Source organism: Notolepis coatsorum (genome assembly GCF_963971535.1).
Source record: "Notolepis coatsorum genome assembly, chromosome: 18".
Classification (NCBI taxonomy): domain Eukaryota; kingdom Metazoa; phylum Chordata; class Actinopteri; order Aulopiformes; family Paralepididae; genus Notolepis; species Notolepis coatsorum.
The window spans coordinates 52,970,054-52,996,525 of NC_140182.1; the positions used below are offsets into that span (position 1 = coordinate 52,970,054).

Sequence of the window (26,472 nt, forward strand, 5' to 3'; positions counted from 1 at the left end):
CCTCTCCCTCATCTAAACGTCGGAGTCAGAGCTTCAGCCACTACGACCAGCCTAGAGCCTGGTCTCACACTACACCCTGCACACAGCCTGGTGGGTCTCACACTACACCCTGCACACAGCCTGGTGGGTCACACACTACACCCTGCTCACAGCCTGGTGGGTCTCACACTACACCCTGCAACACAGCCTGGTGGGTCACACACTACACCCTGCACACAGCCTGGTGGGTCTCACACTACACCCTGCACACAGCCTGGTGGGTCACACACTACACCCTGCACACAGCCTGGTCACACACTACACCCTGCACACAGCCTGGTCTCACACTACACCCTGCACACAGCCTGGTGGGTCACACACTACACCCTGCACACAGCCTGGTGGGTCTCACACTACACCCTGCACACAGCCTGGTGGGTCTCACACTACACCCTGCACACAGCCTGGTGGGTCTCACACTACACCCTGCACACAGCCTGGTGGGTCTCAGACTACACCCTGCACACAGCCTGGTCTCACACTACACCCTGCACACAGCCTGGTGGGTCACACACTACACCCTGCACACAGCCTGGTGGGTCACACACTACACCCTGCACACAGCCTGGTGGGTCTCACACTACACCCTGCACACAGCCTGGTGGGTCTCACACTACACCCTGCACACAGCCTGGTCTCACACTACACCCTGCACACAGCCTGGTCTCACACTACACCCTGCACACAGCCTGGTGGGTCTCACACTACACCCTGCACACAGCCTGGTCTCACACTACACCCTGCACACAGCCTGGTGGGTCACACACTGGGACAGCTCACAGGATGATAGAATATAACTTTATAGAATAGAACAGAACCTAGAATTAACTTTATAGAACAGAACAGAATATATGATGATATAATAGAATATAACGTTAGGTTATGACTATAACCAAGTTCTGTTAGTATAGCGACGCTCGGCATCGCTCTCTGCACTATCTCGCATATGTGCACGCGCACTGAATAAAGACCACAAATGTACCTTTAATCCCAATATTCGTCTGACCACACCCCTATCAGCTTACCCATATAAGCAGGGGTGGGGCCACCCACTCGCCTCCTTCCCAAGCTTTCGCCACAAGGCGAGGTCAAAGGCTGCAGCGGCGTCGGATGCCGAGCGTCGCTATACTAACAGAACTTGGTTATAGTCATAACCTAACGTTCTGTTTTGTATTCGCTCTCGCTCGGCATCGCTCTCTGCACAAGGGAGCCGAGCGAGAGCCAACGGCCGACAAATACACCCCACTGACAGCCCCCCACAACCATCAGAACAGGGAGGGCCGAGCCCCCCCGACCCACCCTAATGGAGGGCACCCCCCCTATTAGGGGCTTCACGGGAGGGCGACGGACCCGACCGTGCGAAGAGGCACTCAAGCAACTCAACGCACAGGGTGAGCAGACCGTGGCTTGACCCCACGACTACACACACGCACAACCCGCATGCCACCCGGGAACGAACGGAGGAACAACCTCGTTACTGCCCCCAGAATCACGGGGTCAAGGGCAAACCCAACCCCGTGGCAAGGCCGTAGCAGCGGAGCGCGAAGGAAGACCCAGACCCACCAAAAGGACTGGACTCCCTGGAATGGGGGCCCGGAGAAGTCCATGATGCCAGCATCAAGACCCCACCAGGTGGGCACATAGTGCCCCGCCCCCCACATCGCCAGCGTATTCGGACAAAGGCCCCTCAGCCGAGCGGGCCCCGTCCCCCCAATAGTACACTGCCTGGCACACTGACCCTGCAACAGGCAGTCAGCATGGCCGTAAGCACACAAAAAAGGTTAACCAACGGAAGCAGGCAGCGCACCGGGGAAAAACCAGGCAACAGGCTATTAACCCTAGCCTGGAGACTGCGGACGAGACAGGCGCCAGAGGGGACAGCTGAACACAGCCGCCCCGGCGGAAGGAGCGTAAGCTGGCGGTGTTGCATGACCAAGCCTCCATTTAAAAACCCCCACCCAGAGGGGTCGAGGCAGAGAAGGCTGACACGATTGGCAGACGTCATGAACGTGCAGGGGCACCCTCAAACGGTGAACCCGGGAGTTGACACTACAAGTGTTTCAGTTTCCAAAAAAGGGTTAACCCAGGCCTACGGGTCGACGAAACATTACTTCGGACCGGGCCTGGCGGTACGGGAAGCACAGGGTCACCAGAGGAGGTCAAAAACCACCCCCACAGGCCCCTCTTCGCCATGCGTGAGAGAGGAGCGAAAAAGAATGGAGAACCAGCCCCTAAGCACACCGTACTTGGTATTCCCAGGCGGTCTCCCAACCAAGTACTAACCAGGACCAACCTGGAACCCCAGAGGTCGAGCGGCCGAGATCCGACGAGATCGAGCGTGTACAGAATGGCATGGCCGTAAGCCATTACGACAGTGCTGAGTAAAAACGTACCCAACCAGGGTCTCCATAGCGCTTAACCCTGTGACACCCGGACCGACCTGGCATTTTTCCCCCTGAAAAAAGCCCAAGTCCCTCAGGGTACCAGAACAGCAGATCTGCATCCCCGGCGGACAACGGGTTCAACTGATCCGGACCAGCGTGACCAGAACCAGTCCCGTGCCCTAACCACGCCGACATGCCTACTCCAGGAGAAAGGGCAGATATGCGTGTCGATCTTAACATGAAAAGAAGGCGCCACCCAGACGTTCGGGCGAACCGCGCCTGGTGGCCCACCCCAAGGGCGTGAGACCCCTCTACATATGTTCAGATCCATTCCGTCATCATCCCCCAGACATGAACGAGAATCCGTCGAAAACCAACCCAGGTCGTGGGATTTGGTCGTCGGAAGAGGAAAAACCCCCATCTCAGTTGCTTTATAAAAACGCCGTTTTAACCACAAGCAACCAAGGCGTGCCAGTCAGTCGCCTGTTTACAGCGAGCTAGCACTATACGTGCGTCGGGACACACCCCCATCAATGAACAGGCTATTTAGACCTGTCATTGAATCCCCAAGCGCCCAGGGGAACGACAAGAGGGGTGTGACACTCCCTAACTCCAACACTTTTTGAATAGAAAAGAAGGAAGCATCAACAGTATGTATCCCAGTCTACACAGCCGGGGGTAAAAAAATTTCACATTTTTACATCCCACCACCCTCCCATAGGAAGGAGACGGGGATCCCCAGAGAGACTTCCCACGCGAGCTGTACAGATTGAAAAGAATATATTGCACCTTGAGCCATGTAAAAAATTGGTTTTAGGGCTCTCCGGGGAAGAGGCACTGAACCCATACACACTCAATAATCGAATTGAATCGAATACATATACAATAGAATAGGACCCTTCTAGAGGGTCCACTCACTTTGACAATCTGAGGAGGAAGGCTCTGTACTCTGATGGAGGCTCCCTCACATGGAAGAAGGAGTCCGAACTCACAGAAGGCCCGAATAGGCGCTTGGTGAGGAGGAGCCCTGACCACCCCCCTGAAACAGATCCATCACATGGACCTGAACAGCACACGGAAGTCCTACCAACAGAGACGCGCACGGTGACGTACTCTATGGCGGGGGGAATTCCTGCGGTGCACACGCCCAATATACCAGGCCGTGGGACCAGGAAACTCCATCCCCCCCCCCCCCCCCCGTAACGTGCCGAACCGCCACGTGACAGGAACCTTGAAGGACAGGGGGTGTACCCCTGACCGACAGAAACAAGGAGGAGAGGAAAGGTTACCAGTTCACCCCTTTACGACCCCACACCCATGATACGATGTAATGACAAAAAGAGAATATGACACAGTCATAGTCAGCTCTATGAAGCGTTTGACAGCTCCACACAGCGCATGAGCTAACCTGCTATCTGATTTTTACTAAGGAAAAAACACAGAATAGAGATGGCTCTAAGAGCCCCGGTCCAACATACACATGTGCTTCTGTGGCCAGTCCAACCCAGTTGTAGGTCACATGACACACACAACCCATCATCACCTACAAAAAATGGCAAAAACACTCTACAGAGGAACGCCGTTTTTCATAATGAGAGAATACATAATTCTCGATTAGTATCGGCCACAGGCCTTGCTAAGCACACACGACAGCGACCAAACAATCTTTTCTTTTAGGAAAATAAAGTTTCTCCAGCAGTTTTAGCACAACCTCAGCAATCAAGCTAAGGGTTACATCGCATCCCTACCACACAAAAGACACAATGTAGTGCAACATGTCTGATAGGAGGATGAAAAAGTCCCCAGGGAACCGGGGGGAAACACAATCCTCTTATTTTACCCTTAATACGGCCAGTTAAAACAGGAAAACCTGTTAATATGTGAACACTGTTCATTGTCATCACAGGCTGAGAAAAGAACATTCTTTTACTCACTTGTCACTAAGCATAGCTTCATAGGTTAGTTACCTTAGTTGTGAGTACACAGTACATATAAACACACATGATGTTTCTCACACAACAACCAGATCATTTTCACATCTGTAACAACAACCCGATTTGCACGGAGAAGCTAACTGCCAGTGACAAAAACAGTTCACACATAACTCGCGTCGTATCCTAAATGCATTGCAGCAACACACGTTTTGGGAAAACATCGTTATTCACAAAACATTTAGAAAAGTAAAACCAGAAGACGTGTTATAAGGTCTGGTCAAACCTTGTCCTACCCGGAACGTAGATCAGCAAAGCGCAGACTCAAGACCCCGTAGACAACACAGCCGATCCTGTGTTGCTCGAACTGGGCAGCGTCGTCGCTCCAACCAGTCGCTACAGTCCTCTTTGTTGACGCAATCCCCGTCCAGGCTCAGGGCAGGGTCGACGAACATCCCCTGTCAAGGATGACGTCGTAGTCAAGAGTGTAAAACATGTTATAATCAAAGCACGTTCAACAGAGTAGCATTAAGCTAACGGCCGCTCCAACCGTTCGGGCGCTACTGCCCCTGCTCGCGAGACGGCGAGCTAACGGCGCACGCGACCAGAAGCGAGCTCGCGGCGGCGCGCGAGGAGCTGAAGCTACCCCGCGCCAGGCCTTGGCCTATAGCAGCAAGCTAACGTTACCTAGTGATCACGACATGCTAGCGCCGCAGCTAACAGCTGACTGGCTAACAGTAGGCCCAACCTAAGTAGGCCATGCAGCGATCCCAGCAGGCTAACGCAGCAGCTAACAGCTGACTGGCTAACCGTAAGCTAAGCAGCTATCACCTGAACTTGTATACAATGACATAACACTCACCCAGACAGGCCGCCGTTCTGAACCTCTCCTCACTTTTTAAGAGAAAAGAGAAACAAGATGTCAACACTGCTTTACAACAGTGATTTTACCAACACCCGACGGAATCAGCACAATACCAAACTGGCCTGTGTAGCTGACTTGAACATGGATCTGCCGTTATCGCACATCCATGCACATATCTCCTCGTGAAGGAATACTCTCATTTGGATATGAAAGAAGGGGCTTAACATGGGACAGAGAGATACCCACTCGTCCAGAACACACAGGGATCACCAGTGTTAATGGTCGCGGCCCACTAGTTAAACTAAAATGGCTTCAGACCAAGGTCTTCTGTCGTCTAGGAGACTGAACAAAGGACCCTAGCCTGGGGCCGGTTTTCATAAACATTGTCAAGTAGCCCCCATAGCACTAACAGACAAGTGAAGCCTGCCAGCAAACATAACTCACCAGAACCAGGAGCCCACCGCGTCTCACAACCGCGGCGCGTCCCACAGCCCAGCTGTGCCTTTACCGCAACCAGCACACAGCAAGGACTGCAGTTGGAAAAGCATGTAGCGGCACGAACTCCCAATACGAAAACCGGTGGAGGATTTTTAGAATGATCATCATCTTCCAGACACTCCAGTACGAAGACAATATCGCCGTATTTTCTCGAAAACAGTGAGAGAAAAAATAAAGATATGATGTCAACGTATCCTTGTTTCCCAAAGCTGCTCCTAATCCTTTCTTCCAGCATGGTGTCAAGTGTGGGGATCTACCGAGGCACTTCTTCCTTGTGGTGAAAGCGAGAAGGAGGCGAGTGGGTGGCCCCACCCCTGCTTATATGGGTAAGCTGATAGGGGTGTGGTCAGACGAATATTGGGATTAAAGGTACATTTGTGGTCTTTATTCAGTGCGCGTGCACATATGCGAGATAGTGCAGAGAGCGATGCCGAGCGAGAGCGAATACGAAACAGAACCGTATAGAATAGAACATGATGATATAGTAGAATAGAGCATTATAAAATAGAACAGAACCTATGAGTAACCTTGTAGAAGAGGATAAGGATAATGTATTCTGGATAAAACTGAGGTTATTTTAGTTAGTTTTTAGTTATTTTTGTACTCGTTTTGATTTTAGTTTAACATTTTTATCTTAGATTTCAGTTGTATTTTAGTTTGTATTTTAGTGGGTTTACTAGTTTTAGTTTATATTGTATTTATTATCATCATCATCTTATTATTATTATTATTATTATTATTATTATTATTATTATTATTATTATTATTATTATTATTATTATTATTATTATTATTATTATTATTATTATTATCATTATTATTATTATCATTATTATTATTACAGTTTTAGATTTAGGTGTTTTGGAAAGTTGTTAGCATATATGACCAGCACTAACTCTCTCACTTGGCTCCACATCTCCATACCTGGGCTTCACATCTATGACAAAATTGATAATGTGTGTCGTGATTGGACAGGGAAAATAAATCACTGAACCAATCCGTTTTGAGAAGCCACATCATGGCCTGTAAAGACCACTTCCAATGGAGCTAATCAGCTAATCTGTCACTTCCTCTGTGACTGCTCAAATTTTTTAGAACCATTTAGGTGGAAAAAGAGAAAGTATACGAGTGCAAGACGCACTATATCACACTGCAGTTGGTGTGCCTGGCTCACGAAATTCAGATTCAGCAGATTAAATATGAATAAAGATCCAGCAATTGTATATCCTGTCTCTTTTTTAGGTTTACAAGCAAGCCTGTGATGGTTGTCAGAATGTAGAGCTATTTAACATCCATTTTAACACGAAACATTAAAAATTATACAGTACTTGTTGTGAGGGTGGAGCATTTGCTCATTGCGTCGCATTGGTTGGTTGGGTGGTAGGTAGAGTAGTGGGTTGGTTGGTTGGTCGGTTAGTTGGTGGAGGGTGCTTGGTTGCTTAGTTAGTTGGTTGATTGGTAGGTAGGTTTGGTGATGCTTGGTTGGTGTGGGTGGTTGTATTTGTATTTGACATATAATGGTTCATACAGTTTACCAGTAATGCTACTTACAGTACCTAACGTGTTATTCGATTTTACGCCAGTAGACGGCAGTGGTGTATTAGTTTTGAAGCTCCCAAGAAGCGTTGGTGAATCAGCTGTCTTTTAAGACTTTGTTTCTCATGGCTATCACTTCTGTTAAATGCATAAGTGAGTTAAGTGAGGGTTTTCCACCCTCCCCCTCACGCTGGTGAGGTGAAGAATAGCCTTCACCTGTTGTGTCCTATTTGTGCGCTTTTTGATTGATCTTAGGCACACAGGGCCTCAGGGCTACCGGTCAACTTTTGGTTTGTCACGTTGGCCCCAAAGCCTTGTCAACACATTGGTTGAGCGAGGCTGGACAGGTTTCCACAGGGATCAGAGCGCACTCCCCCCGGGGCCTTTCATCAGGTTCTATCAGATGGGCAGATTGGTTTTATATGCACAGTTTACTCTCATTTTCTGCGTTTTCAGGGAGCTGCGCTCTGTTATACATGGTGTCGGCGTTCAATCCTTATGCTCCTTTTTCCGCATGAAATTCGTGCTCAGAAGGGTGAGTATGGCCACTTCACCTGGTGATGATAGATAGGTTCATGAAAAGTTCTTTCGACAAGCGGCCCATAGGCACAAGCATAATCCAATGGGCAAAGCAAGATGCTTTGCCAGTAATCATATAACTAGGGTTATAGTATAACCTTTGCTATAGCCATGCGTGATTTTTTTCCGTAGCCTATGTGTGCGAAGACGCTCTCTGATTGGCTAGCCACGTACAGCAAAGACCCTCTCTGATTGGTTTAGCGCAGAAGGGTCTCTTCCGCCTTGTACATAATTATATATTCTCTGCTTCAAAGTGGTTATGCTTTGGCCCTCTTTCGAAGTGGGTTATGCTTAGAGTTAGGGTTAGGGTTAGGGTTAGGGTTAGGGTTAAGGTTAAGGTTAAGGTTAAGGTTAGGGTTAGGTTAAATGTACATTTAAATTAAATTCATTATAATAAACTTTGCGTTTGACACTGAACATTTGTATTTTAATAAATCAGTACAGTACAGTAAATCCTCTCTCTCTCTCTCTCTCTCTCTCTCTCTCTCTCTCTCTCTCTCTCTCTCTCTCTCTCTCTCTCTCTCTCTCTCTCTCTCTCTCTCTTTCTGTCATTCTTTCTGTCTCTGTCTCTCTCAACAGAGAGAAGTGGTTCTCCTTCTATCATGACACAGCAGACTCTCAAGCCCACCTCCTCCCCATTCTCCTCCTACTCCCACCATCAGCGTACCTCTTCCTCCCTCCCCACCTCCTCCTCTCTGTCCAACTCCACTCTGGCCCAGTCGGTGTTGGACAGTAGCAGTTATAAGGCCTGGAAGAGTCGCTCCCTTAACACTAAGCACTCAGCCACCTCCTCTTCTCTCCTCTCTGTCAAGATGGACATGGTTCCCTCTCTGTCTTCTTCACAGCATGCCTTGTCGCTCTCTCTCCCGCAGCTCCACTATCAGTCACCCCCCCAGCCCGTCTCTATCCCTAAGCTCCTAAAACCGCTCACCAACAAACCCTTGACACCCCAAAATGTCCCTCCACGGGCTCTCTCCCTCTCCCTCTGTCTCCCCCAGACCCAAAACCATCCCCGTAACCAACCCAAATCCAAACCGCCAAAGCAACGCCAGGCCAAGGCCGAGGTGTTGGAGGTTCCTCCTAAGGTCATCGCTCAGAAATCTATGCTAGAGAAACTCAAGCAGTTCAACAGCAGGTCGTCCTCCAAGGCCAGCGGCGGCGGCGTCACAGCTGGAACGCAGATGGACACGCAGCCCGGACAGGAGGCGCAAAAGAAAGGGAAAGGAGTCAAGAAAGAAGAGAAGAAGGGGGCAGAGAAAGGGGAGAAGAGAGGAGAGAAGGTGGAGAAGAGGAAGGGCAGAGGGAGCAGATCTCTCCCAAACGATGACACCACTGTGACTTCACACACTCCCGGTTCCCTGAGCACCTCCACCTCCACCCCGACTCCCTCTCCTCCTGCGCCTCCTACCTCCCCTCCTGCCCCCTCCCCCTCCCTGCCCAGCCCAAAACTCGCCCTGAGGAACCTGGGGCGAGCTCTCAACCCAAGGTACAGAACTGATCAGGAGTGGACACGTTGTTAATATTGTATTAATGTTGTACGATAGCAGTAATACCCAAGTAGTTCTTTACTATGATTCTGGGTATGACATAAGCCCAGTATCTACATGTGAAACTACAGACAAATCACCCTCTATCTTCCTATTGGACTGAGGATGACCACGGTATATGCAGCTTCAGCTACACAGCAGTGGACATGGTAGGTGCTACATGTAGGTACAAGGGTGGTGTGGCTAGATACCCATAATCCCAGCAATACATGCTGTATATTAAATGCCCATGTTCACAGCAATGAATACCTTCTCTGGTATTCTATACTAGGAGTCAGCAACTCTGTTCTACTCCACTCTGCTCTGCTCTACCCTACACTGATCTACTCAGCTCTACTCTACACTGCTGTGCTCTACTCAGCTCTACTCTACACTGCTGTGTTCTACTCAGCTCTACTCTACACTGCTGTGCTCTACTCTGCTCTAATCTACTATACACTGCTGTACTCCTGAATTTCCCCAATGGGATCAATAAAGGAATATCTTATCTTATCTTATCTTACTCTACTCAGCTCTACTCTACACTGCTGTGCTCTACTCTGCTCTACTCTACTATACACTGCTGTACTCTACTCTGCTCTTCTCTACTCTATTCTACCCAGGAAAAGCTCCATGAAGCAGGGAGAAAAGGACAAGACCAGTCCCAATGAGAAGGCTGTATCTAGGGGTAAAGACAAGGACAAGACTGGCTCTAAAGAAGACAAGCCTGGAGCCAAGACAGACAGACAGAAGAATGGGATGAAAGACAAAGAGAGGACAAGGTGATCCTTAGAACCAATCAAAAGAGCTAACGTTGGGCGCCCTCGTGGCGCATACCATAGTGCCTCGCGCACCTACGCGGCCGACCCGGGTTCGATCCCAGCTCCCGTCGTTATTTGTCGCATGTCCTCCCCACCTCTCCTCCCGTTCGCCCTCTCCTCTGTCGGTCCTGCGTGACCAATAAAGCTGTAAATGCAAAAAAATAATAAAAAAAATATAAAAATAGCTAACGTTAGTCCCACTTAGATTATAATTGTTGCAGTTGTTAAAAATGTTGCAGAGTAATCAAACATTTACTTACTATTATTTGTTTTATTTAACTGTAATCTACCCCTCCCTACTATTTACTATCTATACAACTTATTCTGTACTGTGCTTACTGTGCTGTTTTAATAAAAAAAAACTGTTTTACCAACAATCACTAAACTCCTACTACATGTAATCTATTACTCCTGAAACCTGGAGACTCTGACACTTGGTGACTGTTGCTCCCAGGGAGAAGGAGAGTGTGAAGAGAGGCTCTGAACCCCAGCCTGCTGGAGCTCCCAGGGAGAAGGAGAGTATGAAGAGAGGCTCTGAACCCCAGCCTGCTGGAGCTCCCAGGGAGAAGGAGAGTGTGAAGAGAGGCTCTGAACCCCAGCCTGCTGGAGCTCCCAGGGAGAAGGAGAGTGTGAAGAGAGGCTCTGAACCCCAGCCTGCTGGAGCTGCGGTGTCCCGACAGGTCAGTCTGAGGGGAGAGCTGTCCTCACTGATGACTGAACACGTTATTTTAGTGTGATCTGTACTAGGTATGCACCACAATGAAAATGCTTGGCCGAAATCGGAACACAAATACCGAATACTGAAATGAATACCGGTATTCTTTCCATTTATTTCCCAATTTTTACCATTGCATAAATTACATTTAATAAATTTTGCTTTTGATATATGCTTTTCAATGGCAACATTTAATTACAAAACGACAAGGTGATGAAAAAACCTTTATTAGTCTATTGAACATTGTCACCAGACATTATACCAAAAAAGCACAATAACTGAAAATAAATAAATAAATTAGTCACTGTCTGTGCTTTTGGATGCGACAGACTGTGGCAGCTTTGCAAAACGGCCTTGATTGGTCCTCCAATATCCAAGAGGGCTTTCATGACTGTACTTAATCCATAAAGTTTCAAGTTCAAGTTCAAGTTTCTTTAATAGTTGTCATACAGAAGTACAGAATACTTTCATACAAAATGCTTCTTACTGTTACGCTCCAGAGACTGTGCTAGACAAGATAGTATCAAATAACATAGTATAGCATGTAATTTAGAAGAAGAAATGAGGTCACAGTGTTCGGTATAGACATATGTACAATGTTCTGAGTTACCATATAATATACAATACTATGCAGTGTACTAATGTACAGTACTATATAGTGCAAAGCAGAAATGGGATGAGGTACAATTTAGGTACAATTTACAGTAAGGTGTACGAGTTGTAGTGCAATCCTTCATCAATAAATATAAAGTGTGGGGAGTGGGTGCTACAGTGTGTTTGTTTAAAGTGGGTGTGTGCTATAAAGTGTGTGGAGTGGGTGCTACAGACCATTAGGCTACTTTGATGTGGGTAAAAGCAGTGTGCACAATACATTATCCAGGGTAAAATTGTATCCCTAGTGTGTACTGAGTACTGATCCCATCCATCACATTGACTGGACAAAGTATGTTATTTTAGTATGGTCTTGTACCGAGTACTGATCCCATCCATCACATTTACTGGACACAGTATGTTATTTTAGTATGGTCTTGTACTGAGTACTGATCCCATCCATATCAATTTACTGGACACAGTACATACATACTAAAATAACATACTGTGTTCAGTAAATGTGATGGATGGGATTAGTACACACTACTAGGGCTGACCCCTATTAGTCGAATAGTCGACTAATCGATCGAAAGGAGCCATAGTCGACTGCCAACCTCTTCACAGTAAACTTCGCTGAGTAAATTTTACTTAAACTGAGTAAATTTTACTCAAACTGAGTACAATTTTACTCACTTGGGCTCAAATGGACTCAGTTTGAGTAAAATGTACTCTGCGAAATGTACTGTGTAGAATACAAAAAATATATATAATAATAAAATAAAAAATCGTATCATTCTTTCCAAAAGAAAAGAGGCCTAGAAGCATGGCGAACGCTAATGGCACGCATACCAGAGGTTAACTGCCTACGAAAACAGGCACAGAGGCACTGAAAGAGGATTTCACCCATCTAATGAACACACTAGAAATATCAAGATGTATCCATCAGTGGACCATTTGCATGCTTTTGCAGAGGACAAGAAGCCTTCAGTCGACTCCTTCAGACATTAAGCACCCCCCACAGCCCAAATGGAATGATAAAAAAATTAAAAAAAAATGTCATAGTCGACTAATAGTAGCTAATTTCGGCCAATCATAGTCGACTATCCAAATCCTTAGTCGGGGACAGCCCTAGTACATACAGTACCATACTAAAGTAACATACTGTGTTCAGTAAATGTGATGGATGGGATTAGTACGCAGTACAGACCATACTGATCCCATCCATCACATTTACTGAACACAGTATGGTAAATGGACTGCATTATACAGCGCTCCAAATCCAAAGCATTTTACAACTTATGCCTCTCATTCACTCACAAACACAGATGGTTGTGCAAGGCCTGCTTGTCAGGAGCAGTTAGGCGTTCAGTGTCTTGCTCAAGGATCAAACCATGCAGCCCTTCAGATGACCAGACGACCGCTCTACCTCCTGACCGCTCTACCTCCTGACCGCTCTACCTCCTGACCACTCTACCTCCTGACTGCTCTACCTCCTGACCGCTCTACCTCCTGACCGCTCTACCTCCTGACCGCTCTACCTCCTGACCGCTCTACCTCCTGACCGCTCTACCTCCTGACTGCTCTACCTCCTGACCGCTCTACCTCCTGACTGCTCTACCTCCTGACCGCTCTACCTCCTGACCGCTCTACCTCCTGACTGCTCTACCTCCTGACCGCTCTACCTCCTGACCGCTCTATCTCCTGACTGCTCTACATCCTGACCGCTCTACCTCCTGACCGCTCTACCTCCTGACCGCTCTACCTCCTGACCGCTCTACCTCCTGACTGCTCTACCTCCTGACCGCTCTACCTCCTGACCGCTCTACCTCCTGACCGCTCTACCTCCTGACTGCTCTACCTCCTGACCGATCTACCTCCTGACCGCTCTACCTCCTGACCGCTCTACCTCCTGACTGCTCTACCTCCTGACCGCTCTACCCCCTGACCGCTCTACCTCCTGACCGCTCTACCTCCTGACCACTCTACCTCCTGACCGCTCTACCTCCTGACCACTCTACCTCCTGACCGCTCTACCTCCTGACTGCTCTACCTCCTGACCGCTCTACCTCCTGACCGCTCTACCTCTTGATCACTTTACTGTGGCGCCCCCTAGTATAGACTTAGACTACTGATCGGGGTCATTGGATGAAAAGAATACTGAGATATAATTGTTTAGAGATCTAACAGATGAGGTAGAGCGATCATCTGGTAATATGAATGTTCCAGATTCAATTCTGGCTCAAAGTGTCCTTGAGCAAGACATTGAACCCCTAACTGCTCCCGATGAGCAGGTTGGCATTGGCACCTTGCATGGTTGCCTCCACCGTCGTTGTGTGAATGTGTGAGTGAATGTGAGCATAAGTTATAAAGCACTTTGTATAAAAGCGTTGTATAAATGCAAATGTGTTAAACGTTCAGAAAATCCAGTTAATTTACTTTGTGAAACGTTTCACATCTGACATTAGTATTATTAGAAATTCTCCAGATACCAAAATCCTGTTTTACCCACATTATTGGCAAAATATCTGATACCAGAATCGCTGTATCCCTACTTCACGTTTCCCAACTTGATCACCGTTTCAGAATTTGCTGAATGGCCGACCTAACAATGGCTTCTGACCACTGGTATTTGTTCTAGGAGGGGGTGGGTTCAGAGGCGGAGCCTGCTAAGAGGAGCACCAAGCAGGTGTCCAGCCTTGGCACGAAAGGAAGCAAGACCAGCAGCATCAAAAGTTCCAATCATACTCTCTCATCATCCTCTACTGCTCTGTCATCGAGCCCTAACCCCAGCCTCACCCCTGACCCCATCCTCACCCCTAACCCCAGCCTCACCCCTAACCCCATCCTCACCCATAACCCCACCTTACCCCAAAATAGCAAAAACTCAACACCGCCGCCTAGTGGCAGGGAGGGGAGGAGACGAGGCAGCAGTGGTCTCTGTAGACAGGCCAGCAAGGAAATTGAAAGACAGACTGACGGACTGACAGAGAGGCGGAGCTCGAGTTCTGGCTTGTTCTTATCAGGAGGCCGTCTCCACCAGGCTGACAGCTCTGTATCGCCCCCTATAGCTGGGGGTTGTAGCGCTACAGCCACTGTTCAGCTGCCTCGACTACAACCATACAGCCACCCCAACACTGCTACTGTCGCCCCATTCATATACAGGTACCTGTGTTTTGGTAGCATGTGTAATATCACTAGCTAGGGATAGGTACAGTTAGCATTAAAGGGGCACACCAACATTATGGGAAATGCACTTGCCGTCTTCTCCAGAGTCAGACAAGAAGATAGATACCAATGATTCTGGAGAAGACTGTAAGCGCATTTCCCATAATGTTGGCGTGTTCCTTTAGTGTAATAATAATTTAGTATGAGGGATGGTAATAGTACTACTAATAGTCACAGTAGTTATAGTGCTAGTTTGTTTGAAAAGGTACAGATACACTGGAAATAAATCATTTTAAATAAATGTGTGTTTTATGGCAGACTTTCCCTTTAATTCTCCCTGTGCGTCAGGTCTCAGCCTGATGTGATGGGGGCCGTGCTAATGGAGGTGGGGTCTACCAACTGGCGGAGCAGAAAATCAGCTTTCAGCCATTCGGCTCACAGCTCTCTGGATGATTTGACAGGTGGGTGTGGTCTCAGACCAGACAGACATTATCAGGTATAATTGGTTGGATTTTGCCTACATTTACAAGCTTTGTAATACAGCAAATTTGTCTTTTATTCAAACACTAGTATTTATATTTATTTCAAGATATTTTAGGTCCTACTACACATGTTTGCCACTGGAAGGAAAGTCAAGAAAACTATAAAAGAAGGAAGATTCATCTCTGTGTAGCGCGTAGAAACTGTCCCCCCTCCCTCCTCTAAAGGTTAACTAGCTAACCTTTGATATATTGATTGATGTTTATTTCCTCAGATAGCTTGTAGCCTATATTTCAATATTTTTTTTTTGATCCACTTTTTCTCCCATTTTCTATATTTTCTCCCATCCCAATTTCGTATCATCCAATTCAACCCTCCCCTGTCACGAACGCTGTTTCTTGCCTCCCACAAGCCGGCTGCAATGTGGACTAAGTCATACATAGCACAAGTCCCCTCCGGTACTTGAGGTAACAGCAGTCGCATCTTTTCACCTGCGCAGCTCGATCTCTCAGTGGCGAGGAGTAACGCGTGGGAGGCTCACGCTGCCCCCGACACTTCCTGATTCTACTGCGCAGGCGCACCAACCGACCTGTAGGAGTCGCTGTCCACAACGCCCGATCCCCACCCATCAGTTTCCCACCCCCTAATACGGCCAATGTGTATTAGTACGGATTTCGTGGCGAGCGCCTTGCCCACTACGCCACGTAGCCGCCCAGCCTATATTTCTATTTAAATTTTGTATAATTTTTTTTTTTATTCTGACGTGATGATGACCCTTCCTTCTTTTATAGTTTCCTTGTTATAGAACGCTGGTATTCTGACGTGATGACCCTTCCTTCTTTTATAGTTTCCTAGGTTATTTGTGGTGGTGGCAGGCCATGGTCAAGAGAAGCGAAGTCACAGAGCAGTAATACGTGTGTGCATGTGGTGCAAAAATCACCTTTAATGTTCTGGTATCGGTTTGGAGAATCTACTTCCGGTCAATGTGTGGGAAACACTGGTGACACATCACACAGTAACAGTGTGTTTGTGTGTGTTTAGGATTTAGTGTTCATTTAAAAGCAGGTTGTGCTTATAGAGAAAAGACCAATTGTTCTCCAAGCCCCCCTGGAATGCCTCCGCCTTGCCCACCCGTGCACGCACACACACTCACACATACACACACGCGCACACACACACACACACACACACACACACACACACACACACACACACACACACACACACACACATGCACATGCACATGCACATAGTAAAGAGCCTGGCAAAGTTCCCTGATGTAGAAATGTGATGAAGTGTGTGTGCGCGCGCGTGTGTGTGAGTGTGAATGCAGTAGGTTTTAATCCTCCCTCAGTGAAACAACATCAGCTGTGGAACCTGTTCTGTCTCACTCTGTTTTCGCAGGACTTTTAAACTCAAAGACCTTCTCTTCTCTTCTCTTTCCTTTCCAGCTGAGGACCTGTTTGAGGCCAGGAGGTTGAGGACGGTGAGGAACATGGCTGACCTGAGACAGAACCTCCAGGAGACCATGTCCTGCCTGAGAGGAACTCAGATCACACACTGGTAGGGGCTTGTGTGTGTGTGTGTGTGTGTGTGCTTGTGTGTGTGTGTGTGTGTGTGTGTGTGTGTGTGTGTGTGTGTGTGTGTGTGTGTGTGTGTGTGTGTGTGTGTGTGTGTGTGTGTGCGTGTGTGTGTGTGTGCGTGTGTGTCCAAAATGTAAATAGAGAGAGTTGGTATGTTTTTGGTGTATGTGAGAGAATGATAGTGTTAATGTTTATGTGTCCGAGAGAGAGTGTGCTTGAACCCAGGGCCGTCTTGCTGTGAGGTGACAATACTAACCACTGAACCCAGGGCCGTCTTGCTGTGAGGCGGTGGGTGGGGATTGGACGTTGTGGACAGCGACTCCTACAGGTCGGTTTGGTGACGCCAGTGCGGCGGAAACAGGAAGTAGCGGGGGCAGCGTGAGCCTCCCACGCGTTACTCCCCGCCACTGAGAGTTCGAGCTGCTGCAGTGAAAAGATGCGACAGGCTGCCTCCTCATGTACCGGAGGGGACATGTGATGCAAGGCTTCTGTCCTCACTACAGCCGACCAGTGGGAGGCATAGTCTAGCAACGTTCAAGACAGGGGAGGGAAGAATTGGATAATACGAAATTGGGATGGGAGAACATTTTTAAATGGGGAGAAGAAAGTGGATAAAAAAAAAAAAAATGGAACCGTAGCTCTTCTAATCGTAAATCACATGGAGCTGTCAGACAGCAGATGAGATGAAGAGTAACAGGACATTGATGAACGAGATGTACACTGTGTGTGTACAGTGTCGTCTTGTTTACATATTGAATTAGTTTGACCATGACAGAGTCACACGTGGTTGTCAGGAAGGTTTGTGTTTGACTGACAATTTAGCTCTCTCTCTCTCTCTCTCTCTCTCTCTCTCTCTCTCTCTCTCTCTCTCTCTCTCTCTCTCTCTCTCTCTCTCTCTCTCTCAATCTCTCTCTCTCTCTCGCTCTCTCTCTCTCACTCTCTTTCGCTCCCTCCTTCACTTTCTTTGTCCCTGTCTCTCTCTGTCTCTCTGTTTTCTCACTAGTTTCCCTCTCCTCTCTTCCCCCGCCCAATCCCCTTTCAGCTCCTTAGGCCCGCCCTCTGATGGTTCTGTCACCAGGGAGACCACCGACAGTGGGCAGAACCTATCCCTCAGTCTTGGGCCCCGCCCCTACTCTACATTGCCATGGCGATTGGCTTCCATGTCTCGCCCCCCTCGTCTGCAGGCAGGTGACGCGCCCTCCCTGGAGAACAACTACGGGCCGCCAGGATTGGTCAGTGTAGCTGTCAATCCAGAGAGTGGGCAGTACCTGAGGAGACAGCAGCCAACAGGACAGGAGACGGTTGGTACAAATTATATACAAATAAAATTAAACAATAAACAGAATGAGATTTAATAATTTTCTTCCAGACAATGAACTAACAGTTGGAGGATTTACTATTTAAAAATGGCAAGGATGTAACAGTTAAATGGGAATGTCACCCATTTTAACCCAGGACAGTTCAGTCAGTATTTATGAACATGCACCACTCTCTTCTAAAGTTAGAAATCAGAGAGTGAACAAACATTTTATGGACTCACAAAGTCACACTGTAAAACCGAAAAAGTTGAGAAAACTAAAAATGTCTAATTCAACTTTTGAACCCAGTTCAAACTTTTGCCTTGAGATTTTGAGTTAATTTCAAAACATATGAGTTTGAATTGGGTTAAAAAATCTAAAATGTATTGCAGTAAGTTGCCTTGAAATTGTGAGTAAATTACGGCTATTAACTTTAATATTTTAAATTGCAGCTCAAAGAACGACAACACCAGTTTACAGCTCACGTAATACTTTATTATAAGTGTTCCAGTTTAAACCCTTTTGCCTAGAGGTTGCTGTTTGACGGCACAACAGAGTCCGCCTTTGAGGTTAAGAAAATAAACGGTATATTCTGATTGAATGGCATGCTTTTGACTGGTGAAATTCTGTATCTACGCACTACCCTTGATGACAACTCGACAAGTTACCTTCCACAGTTACCAAATTACCTTCCACAGGACAAGATGAAGGATGTTGAGATCATTACCGTGGAAGCAGGAGGCTACTCCAGCGACGGAGACCTGCTAGGGAAGACCGTGCGGATGGACAGCGCCAAGGCGGGGTCAGTTAACCCTGTCTAACCTTCAACTAATGAGAAACAATGTAATCTCCAAATACAATGCATGTCCTGGTGACAGCATGGTATGGTATGGTATGGTATTTATTTTAGACAACAAAACATATACAGATCATTACATCACATATTTGCTTTTGTCAAGGAGAGGAACGAAAAGCCAATGACTTATTTACATCGTTGTCCTTGGAAGTCAAGGATGCTTGAAAAAACAACACATACAGTACAACTCATTACAGAAAATCATTCACAATTATTACATTTGCATAGCAATAATGGCACAACCCTTAATATCAACATGTACATTTGTTGAAACATGTTACTCTAGCCTTGAGTATCATCAGCAACTCCCAGAGATCCACAGTGCAACAGATACACATAGTACAATCACAACAGGACCTCACAGTGTACAGGGACAGGACCACAAATAACAGACAGTAGACTTAGATAAAAATTTACATTTAGTAATTTAGCTGATGCTTTTATCCAACGTGACTTACAAATTGTGTACAGAAGGGGGGGGGGGGGTTACACCTCTGGTAACTAAGGGTAAGTGGTAATTTCATCGATCAGTGCCAAACTTGAGTGCTACACGCTGAGTGCACAGTAGTATAGACATATTAGCATAGTAGTTAGTAGTATAGGCAGGGGCGTAGCTGTATAATCTGGGCCCCATGAAAGAATGTATTTGTAGGCCCCCAGTGAATGCGAGCGCGCGTAACTGCGCGAGATAAAAAAACTTTTATTTATTGATGAAAACGCATAATATGGTTTTTACCTATACATTCGGATCAGCAGTTCAGCACCTGCACTGTTGGTGGGTGAGCCTAGTAAAGGATGTCTCGTTGCGTTCATCTTCAATGAATGGACCAATGCAATAGTCTACCAAAGCCCCCCCCTCTCTCTCTATATATCACACACACACACACACACACACACACACACACACACACACACACACACACACACACACACACACACACACACACACACACACACACACACACACACACACACACACACACTTCAGAAACAAACATAGTATCAATGAGAGCATCAATAATACACCCGAGTGATGTCTAGTAAAAAATAATAATAAAAAAAAAAAAATTCAGTCACGGCACCATTCCTGTGTTTATAGGTCTCACCCTCTGGCCTCTGAAGTTGCTAATGTTAATGGGTGGTAATCTGGACGTTGTGGACAGCGACTCCTACAGGTCGGTTGGGGGACGCCTGCACAGCAGAGACAGGAAATAGCGGGGGTAGTTTGAGCCTCCCACACGTTACACCTCGCCAATGAGAGTCCGCGCTGGCAGGTGAAAAGATGTGACAGGCTGCCTCCTCGTGTACCGGAGGGGACACGTGATGCAAGGCTTCTATCCCCTTTACGACCGACCTGTGGGGGGCATATGCAAGCAACATTCAAGACAGGGGAGGGGAGAATTGGAAACAGCAAAAATTGGGATGGGAGAAAAATAGAAAATAAGGAGAAAAAGTGAAAAAAAAATGAAAAAAAAACTACCCTACCCAGCTCACGCCAGCCCCTGTCAATCATCTGACTTCTGGATTTACTTTTTTATTTCTCTTTTTTGGGATTATCTCCCACAAACCTGAACGTTATTGCCATAAATCAGAACGCAGTTAGTTTATCTACCTTTCTGTGAACGTCTAGCAAAAAACTGTGTTGCAATATGATGAAAGATTTACATTATAAAAAAGATAGCAGAATTCAGTACTGTATCTATAAAACCTTCTACCCTTCCCTTTATTCATTTGCTTAGATTTTTCAGGTCTGGTAAATTTTTGCATGGTGTTAGCATGGTGTTATTCACAGTAAATAGAATTGATATTCTCCTTTGGTTCATTACAATTTACTCAAGCCTAGTAACAGACACAATATTTCTGACACTGGGAATACATTACATAGATGTCCCTATATTCAGATACCAAGAACATGCAAATGGACCATTTAAAAAAAATCTGTAAATGTTTATTCTACGTCCTTATGGAATGAGTGACATAAAAAAATAATAATAAAAGAAATATATATTTTTTATTTTTATTTTTTTTGATGTAAGAGCCACACATTGACGGGCAAAGAGCCACATGTGGCTCGCGAGCCACGGGTTGGCCACCCCTTAATATATTCACTGCCAAATATATATTTTTGCCTACATATAACTGTAGCCCTACTACTGTATAATGATGTACTTGGCTCAACCAGGCTTGAGCCTGTAGTTAATGGTCTTGGCCCCTTGGTGGCAGTGTTTCACCAATCTTGAATCTTATTGATGTCAAGTCAGATCAAGTGTTCCTTTATTAATCACATTTGGGAAATTTCAGGTGGCATACAAGTTAACACTATTATAGACTGGTTATTAGTCAAACTACAGATATCATATGTTTGAAAAAAAAATAGGTTGTATTTTGTTGTTGTATTTGTAGGTGAAAAAGCAGCAGAGGGCAGCCTAAATGACAATAAACAGAGCAGGTTTGTAACCACAAGCTCCTCAGTTCAAATCCTTGATTGATTGGGACAATTTAACAGGAGAAGCTGACATAAAATATTCTCCCCCCTCATTAAGTACCGTCTGGGTGGCCTTGAGCAAGGTACGTAGCCCCCAACAGTTGTTACTGTTCAGCGGGTACCAGTGTAAGAAGGTACGTAGTCCCCAACAGTTGTTACTGTTCAGTGGGTACCAGTGTAAGAAGGTACGTAGTGAGCGGGTGAGCAGCTGCAGAACAGAGCTCCCGGTCCAAAATTCAAGAAAGGTTATAAAACACGATAAAAAGTAACAACTCGAAGATAAAAGAAAGATGACAAGGGGTGCTCCAGTAGCACACCATGTACCGCGCTGCGTCGCGGAGTACCGTGCTGCGTCACGGATCGGTTGACTCCGAGTTTGATTCCCGGACCCGCTGTCATTTGCCAAATGTCTTCCCCTGCTCTCTCTCCCGTTTCACCCTGCATCTGTCGGTCATGCTTGACCAGGAAAAGCGATAAACACTAAAAAAAAAATGAAGTTAAAAAAAAATAGAAAAAAAAAAGATGACAATACCCAGTGCACAAAACTCGAGGAGAAGTGAGAGAAGAGTGACCCCCGACAAAGAAAATACGACGAAGGGAGAGGTACAACACGAGGAGATGACGCAGCAAGTATAACGTTAGACCACAGCGAGGCCTGGCTGGAGACGGAGCTACAAGCTAACATGGAAGCTAAAACGATGAATATGCAAGTTAGCATTTGGATCAGGCTAGAAGCAATACAGAATGCTATAACGATGCTAACATGCAAATCAACACGCAGACTGGACTCGAAGCAATACAGAATATTCAGAGGAACATGGAGGCTAATTCAAAAGAAATAAAAAAGTTAGACTACAGCGAGGCCGGAGACGAAGCTACAAGTAGGGTTGCCACCTTTCACTAATAGAAATAAGGGACACCTTTCCTCAAGCGTTTTTTTGGGCAAAAATGGGCGGATTTTGTAACTATTTATTTTTATTTTTTATTTTTACTTTATTTCGGTTTTAGGGTTATTTTATTTTATTATTTAGGGGAGCCAGCCCCCCAAACTCCTGAAATGCATAGAAAACAAACAGTCAGCACTGTTGTAGCTGAGGTTGTGTTTAACCGTGTGGTATACCTGTGTCACCTCAGCTGCAGTAACCTAGAGGGGAGGAGTGGGATGATACAATTGAAATGAAATGAAATTAAACAGTATGACTTTTATATTGTTGTCTGAACACTATTTATTTATTTATGTTTAAGTATTTATTTAAGTATTTTTGCATTTATGTATTTATGAATTCTATTATTTATGTATTTATTAACTGTTAATCCATTATGAATAATTCCATTTTCCAAATGAGCATAACAACATAAGAGTTTAAATGGGCACACTATTTAATTATATTGATTAATATAAATACATGTTTATTTATTAGACTTTAAAAACTCAACATTAATGAACAATCAACCATATTAGTCAAGTGAAATAGCCCTAGACTATGCCCACATCAGCAGCCAATATGTAGGCTCCTGGCTGCCAGGGCAGGTAAATAGAAATACTGACATCTAGTTAAAAACACAACCAGATAAATAAGTTTCAAGTTTCTTTAATAGTTGTCATACAGAAGTACAGAATACTTTTATACAAAATGCTTCTTTCTGTTACGCTCCAGAGACTGTGCTAGACAAAAGATAAGTATGAAATAAAATAGTATCTTTAACTCCAATGTTAAATCAGTCCTCCTGTATGGCTCGGAGACCTGGAAGACAACCGTAGGGCTGAAGCAGAAAGTACAGTCCTTCATAAATTCCTGCCTCCGCCGCATTCTAAGAGTGAGATGGCCAAATGTCATTACAAATCTGGACTTGTGGGAGCGCACAAAACAACTACCCCCGCCAGAAGAAATAAAGAAGAGAAAGTGGATGTGGATAGGCCATACCCTGAGAAAGGAAGACACAAACATCACCCGGCAAGCCCTACGATGGAACCCACTTGGAAAGAGGAAACGCAGCAGGCCTCGAAACACCTGGCGCCGTTCTTGGGAAGGGGAAATAAAAGAGGCTGGACTGGGATGGCACAACATAGTTTGGGAGGCCAAAAACCGCGCAACATGGAAAGAAATCGTCAGTGGCCTATGCTCCGCAGGGAGTGCAAAGGCTTAAGTCAAGTCAAAATAGTATAGCATGTAAAAATAGAAGTAGAAATAGAAGTAAAAATAGAAGTCACGTACGTAGACACAGTGTTCAGTATATACATATGTACAATGTTCGATGCAGAATAGAAGTAACTGAGTTACCATACAATATACAATATACTATGCAATATACTAATATACAATACTATATAGTGCAAAGCAGAAATGGGATGAGGTACAATTTAGGTACAATTTACAGTAAGGTGTACTGAGGTATGGGTTGTAGTGCAAATCCTTTACCAATAAATATAAAGTGTGTTTAGGTGTTCTAAAGTGTGGAGAGTGGGTGCTGCATTGTGTTGTTTGTTTAAAGTGAGTGTGTGAGTGTGGATGTGTGCAGTGGCGGACTGGCCATCGGGACGTTCGGGACGAATCCCGATGGGCCGGAACCAAAGTGGGCTGATCCAAAAAAAAAAAAAAAAAAAAAAACTTTTTTTTTATACTTTTTTTTTTTTTTTTTTTTTTTTTTTTGGGCCAGTGTGTGGGCCAGTGTGTGGGCCACTAATGTGGGCCGGTGTGTGGGCCAGTGTGTGGGCCAGTGTGTGGGCCAGTGTGTCAGTCGGTGTGTGGGCCACTAATGTGGGCCAGTGTGTGGGCCGGTGTGTGGGCCAGTATGTGGGACGGTGTGTGGGCCGGTGTGTGGGCCAGTATGTGGGCCAGTCTGTGGGCCGGTGTGTGGGCCAGTGTGTGAGTCGGTGTGTGGGCCACTAATGTGGGCCAGTGTGTGTGCCGGTGTGTGGGCCAGTATGTGGGCCAGTCTGTGGGCCGGTGTGTGGGCCAGTGTGTGAGTCGGTGTGTGGGCCACTAATGTGGGCCGGTGTGTGGGCCAGTATGTGGGTCGGTGTGTGGGCCGGTGTGTGGGCCAGTATGTGGGCCAGTCTGTGGGCCGGTGTATGGGCCGGTGTGTGAGTCGGTGTGTGGGCCAGTGTGTGAGTCGGTGTGTGGGCCACTAATGTGGGCCAGTGTGTGGGCCGGTGTGTGGGCCGGTGTGTGGGCCAGTGTGTGGGCCGGCAATAAATCAATAAACAAGTTGCATAAACTAAATCAGATTAAAAATGATCACAGTTCTGGTTTGCCTTAAGATGCAGTTTAAGATGGGTCTTGAACATGGAGTATGTAGGGCACTCTCTAATCACAACTGGTAGGCTATTCCAGTAGTTACCACTTTTAACAGAGAACACAGTTTTTGCAATGGTAGTATACCGAAAAGGCACCTTACAGTCCCCTCTACTGATGGCCCTGGTGGTAATGCCAGTGTCTGCTTTCTGTTGGATGAACTCATTCAATGGGGGAGGGGCAAGTCCATGCAGAACCTTGTACATGAAGCAAGTATATTTGAAAACTTGGAAATTCTCGAAACTTAGCATGTTATGTTTTTCTAAAACATTACAGTGATGAAATGAAATTGGTTTCCTATCAAATACTTTTATGGCTTTTTTGTAGAGTAATTCTATTGGTGTAAGAGTAGTGACATATGAAAGAGACCAGTTGATAAAACAGTACTCGATGTGTGATAAAATCATTGAATGCAGAAACATCCTTGCAGCATTAACTGGCAGGCAGGGCCTGATCTGCCTGAAGTTTTCGATGTTAAACTTGACTGTGTTTGTCACTTTCTTCACATTACTTTTTGAAGGTCAATGTAGAGTCCAATGTGACCCCAAGATACTTGAATTAATGTACAATGTCCAGCTCCGCCTCTCCCAGAAACACATTAGAGTGAGTGACCTCTACTGGTGACTTTGTGAACATCATACACACTGTTTTCTTGGTGTTAAGTGAAAGACATGCTTTTGTTAGCCAGTCTTGAATGAGACATGAGACATCAGTGAATGAGATTCACGTTTCCTCCCAACCGCGAGTAGGCCTAGAAGCGCAGAAATGGAGAATGCAAAAAAAGAAAGGGTGGAGCTGAAAAAGCTAGAATTGCTAGTAAAAGACGCAGAACAATGTTCTAAAATTAAAGACATGTTTAGTAGAGGAAGGGCTGGCGTTAGAGTAGCTGCTGCTGCTAATGATGATGAAGTTCAAGTGGAAGGACAGGTGCGTGCAGTAGCCTAGTGCATATTCTACTGTTGGTGTGTGCCGGTTCATGAGGGCTAGCTAGCCTATACTAGTTCTTGCAGTGATTTCAGTCATTCTATTACAAGACAATGTGCTTTCCGTATTCCTGATTCCTTACAGCACGTGGACGTAAATAGTCGTGACTCGTGACGTTTTTTCTCTGACTAAAAGTTTAGTTAGCAATGTTAGGACTAGTGCCCACCACAGCATCAGAAGCTAAAGTGCTAACCTAGAGAGCCAATCAGAACCTAGGACTGGCTGCAAATTAATTGGCTACTAATATTATAATAGTAAATACTCAAATAAAATACTATTATGTTCCCTTTCAAATTTTCATGTTGATATAATATTGGTAATCTAATTGATTGAATTGATTAGTTGCCATTTTACATGCTTAAATAAGATGTACCTTAGAATTCCCAACAGTTAGCCATGTTCTCGATTAGTCTCATCTACATGTTTGTAGATAACCACAGCTAACTAGCTTAAGCTAACAACTAGGTCAACTACTACCCCGTAGTTAAACAAATGTGATTGCATATAACAGCTAACTGCTACAGCTAAGTTGGTAGTTAGCCTATTCCATTAATGTTGAATGTATTTATGAAGGTTGTTGATGGTGGTTGGCGCTGAATAGCAGACATGATTCCGTCAGTCTGCCACAGGGAAGCTGTGTTTGCTGATGCTGCTCACGACCACCAGTAGCGTATGACTGTGTGAGTGTTAATGCTTGATGGTTTCTGTGAAGCGCTTTGTGGAACAATGCTGATATACAGTTAAGAATGAGTAATTCGCTTTTGGTTTTTAAGAAAATGGTTTGTAAAGCTATTTTTGAAAACTACAAGGGTGAATAATACTGTTTTTCTTTTGCTATTT

At 45.8% G+C, this 26,472-nt stretch overlaps 1 protein-coding gene across 1 annotated transcript in view; it reads left to right on the forward strand.

The window, feature by feature from the left end:
• Positions 1–26,472, forward strand: part of LOC311245364 (neuron navigator 2-like) — a gene marked incomplete at its 5' end in the record, with an annotated part of 206,362 nt that overhangs the window by 14,378 nt on the left and 165,512 nt on the right. The window contains 9 exons of the mRNA XM_084335207.1: positions 7,710–7,788; positions 8,831–9,318; positions 9,982–10,140; positions 10,634–10,859; positions 14,124–14,647; positions 14,999–15,111; positions 16,582–16,693; positions 17,756–17,945; positions 18,710–18,813. Of these exons, the coding sequence (XP_084191333.1) occupies positions 7,710–7,788; positions 8,831–9,318; positions 9,982–10,140; positions 10,634–10,859; positions 14,124–14,647; positions 14,999–15,111; positions 16,582–16,693; positions 17,756–17,945; positions 18,710–18,813 (1,995 nt within the window). The remainder of the gene's footprint in view (positions 1–7,709; positions 7,789–8,830; positions 9,319–9,981; positions 10,141–10,633; positions 10,860–14,123; positions 14,648–14,998; positions 15,112–16,581; positions 16,694–17,755; positions 17,946–18,709; positions 18,814–26,472) is intronic.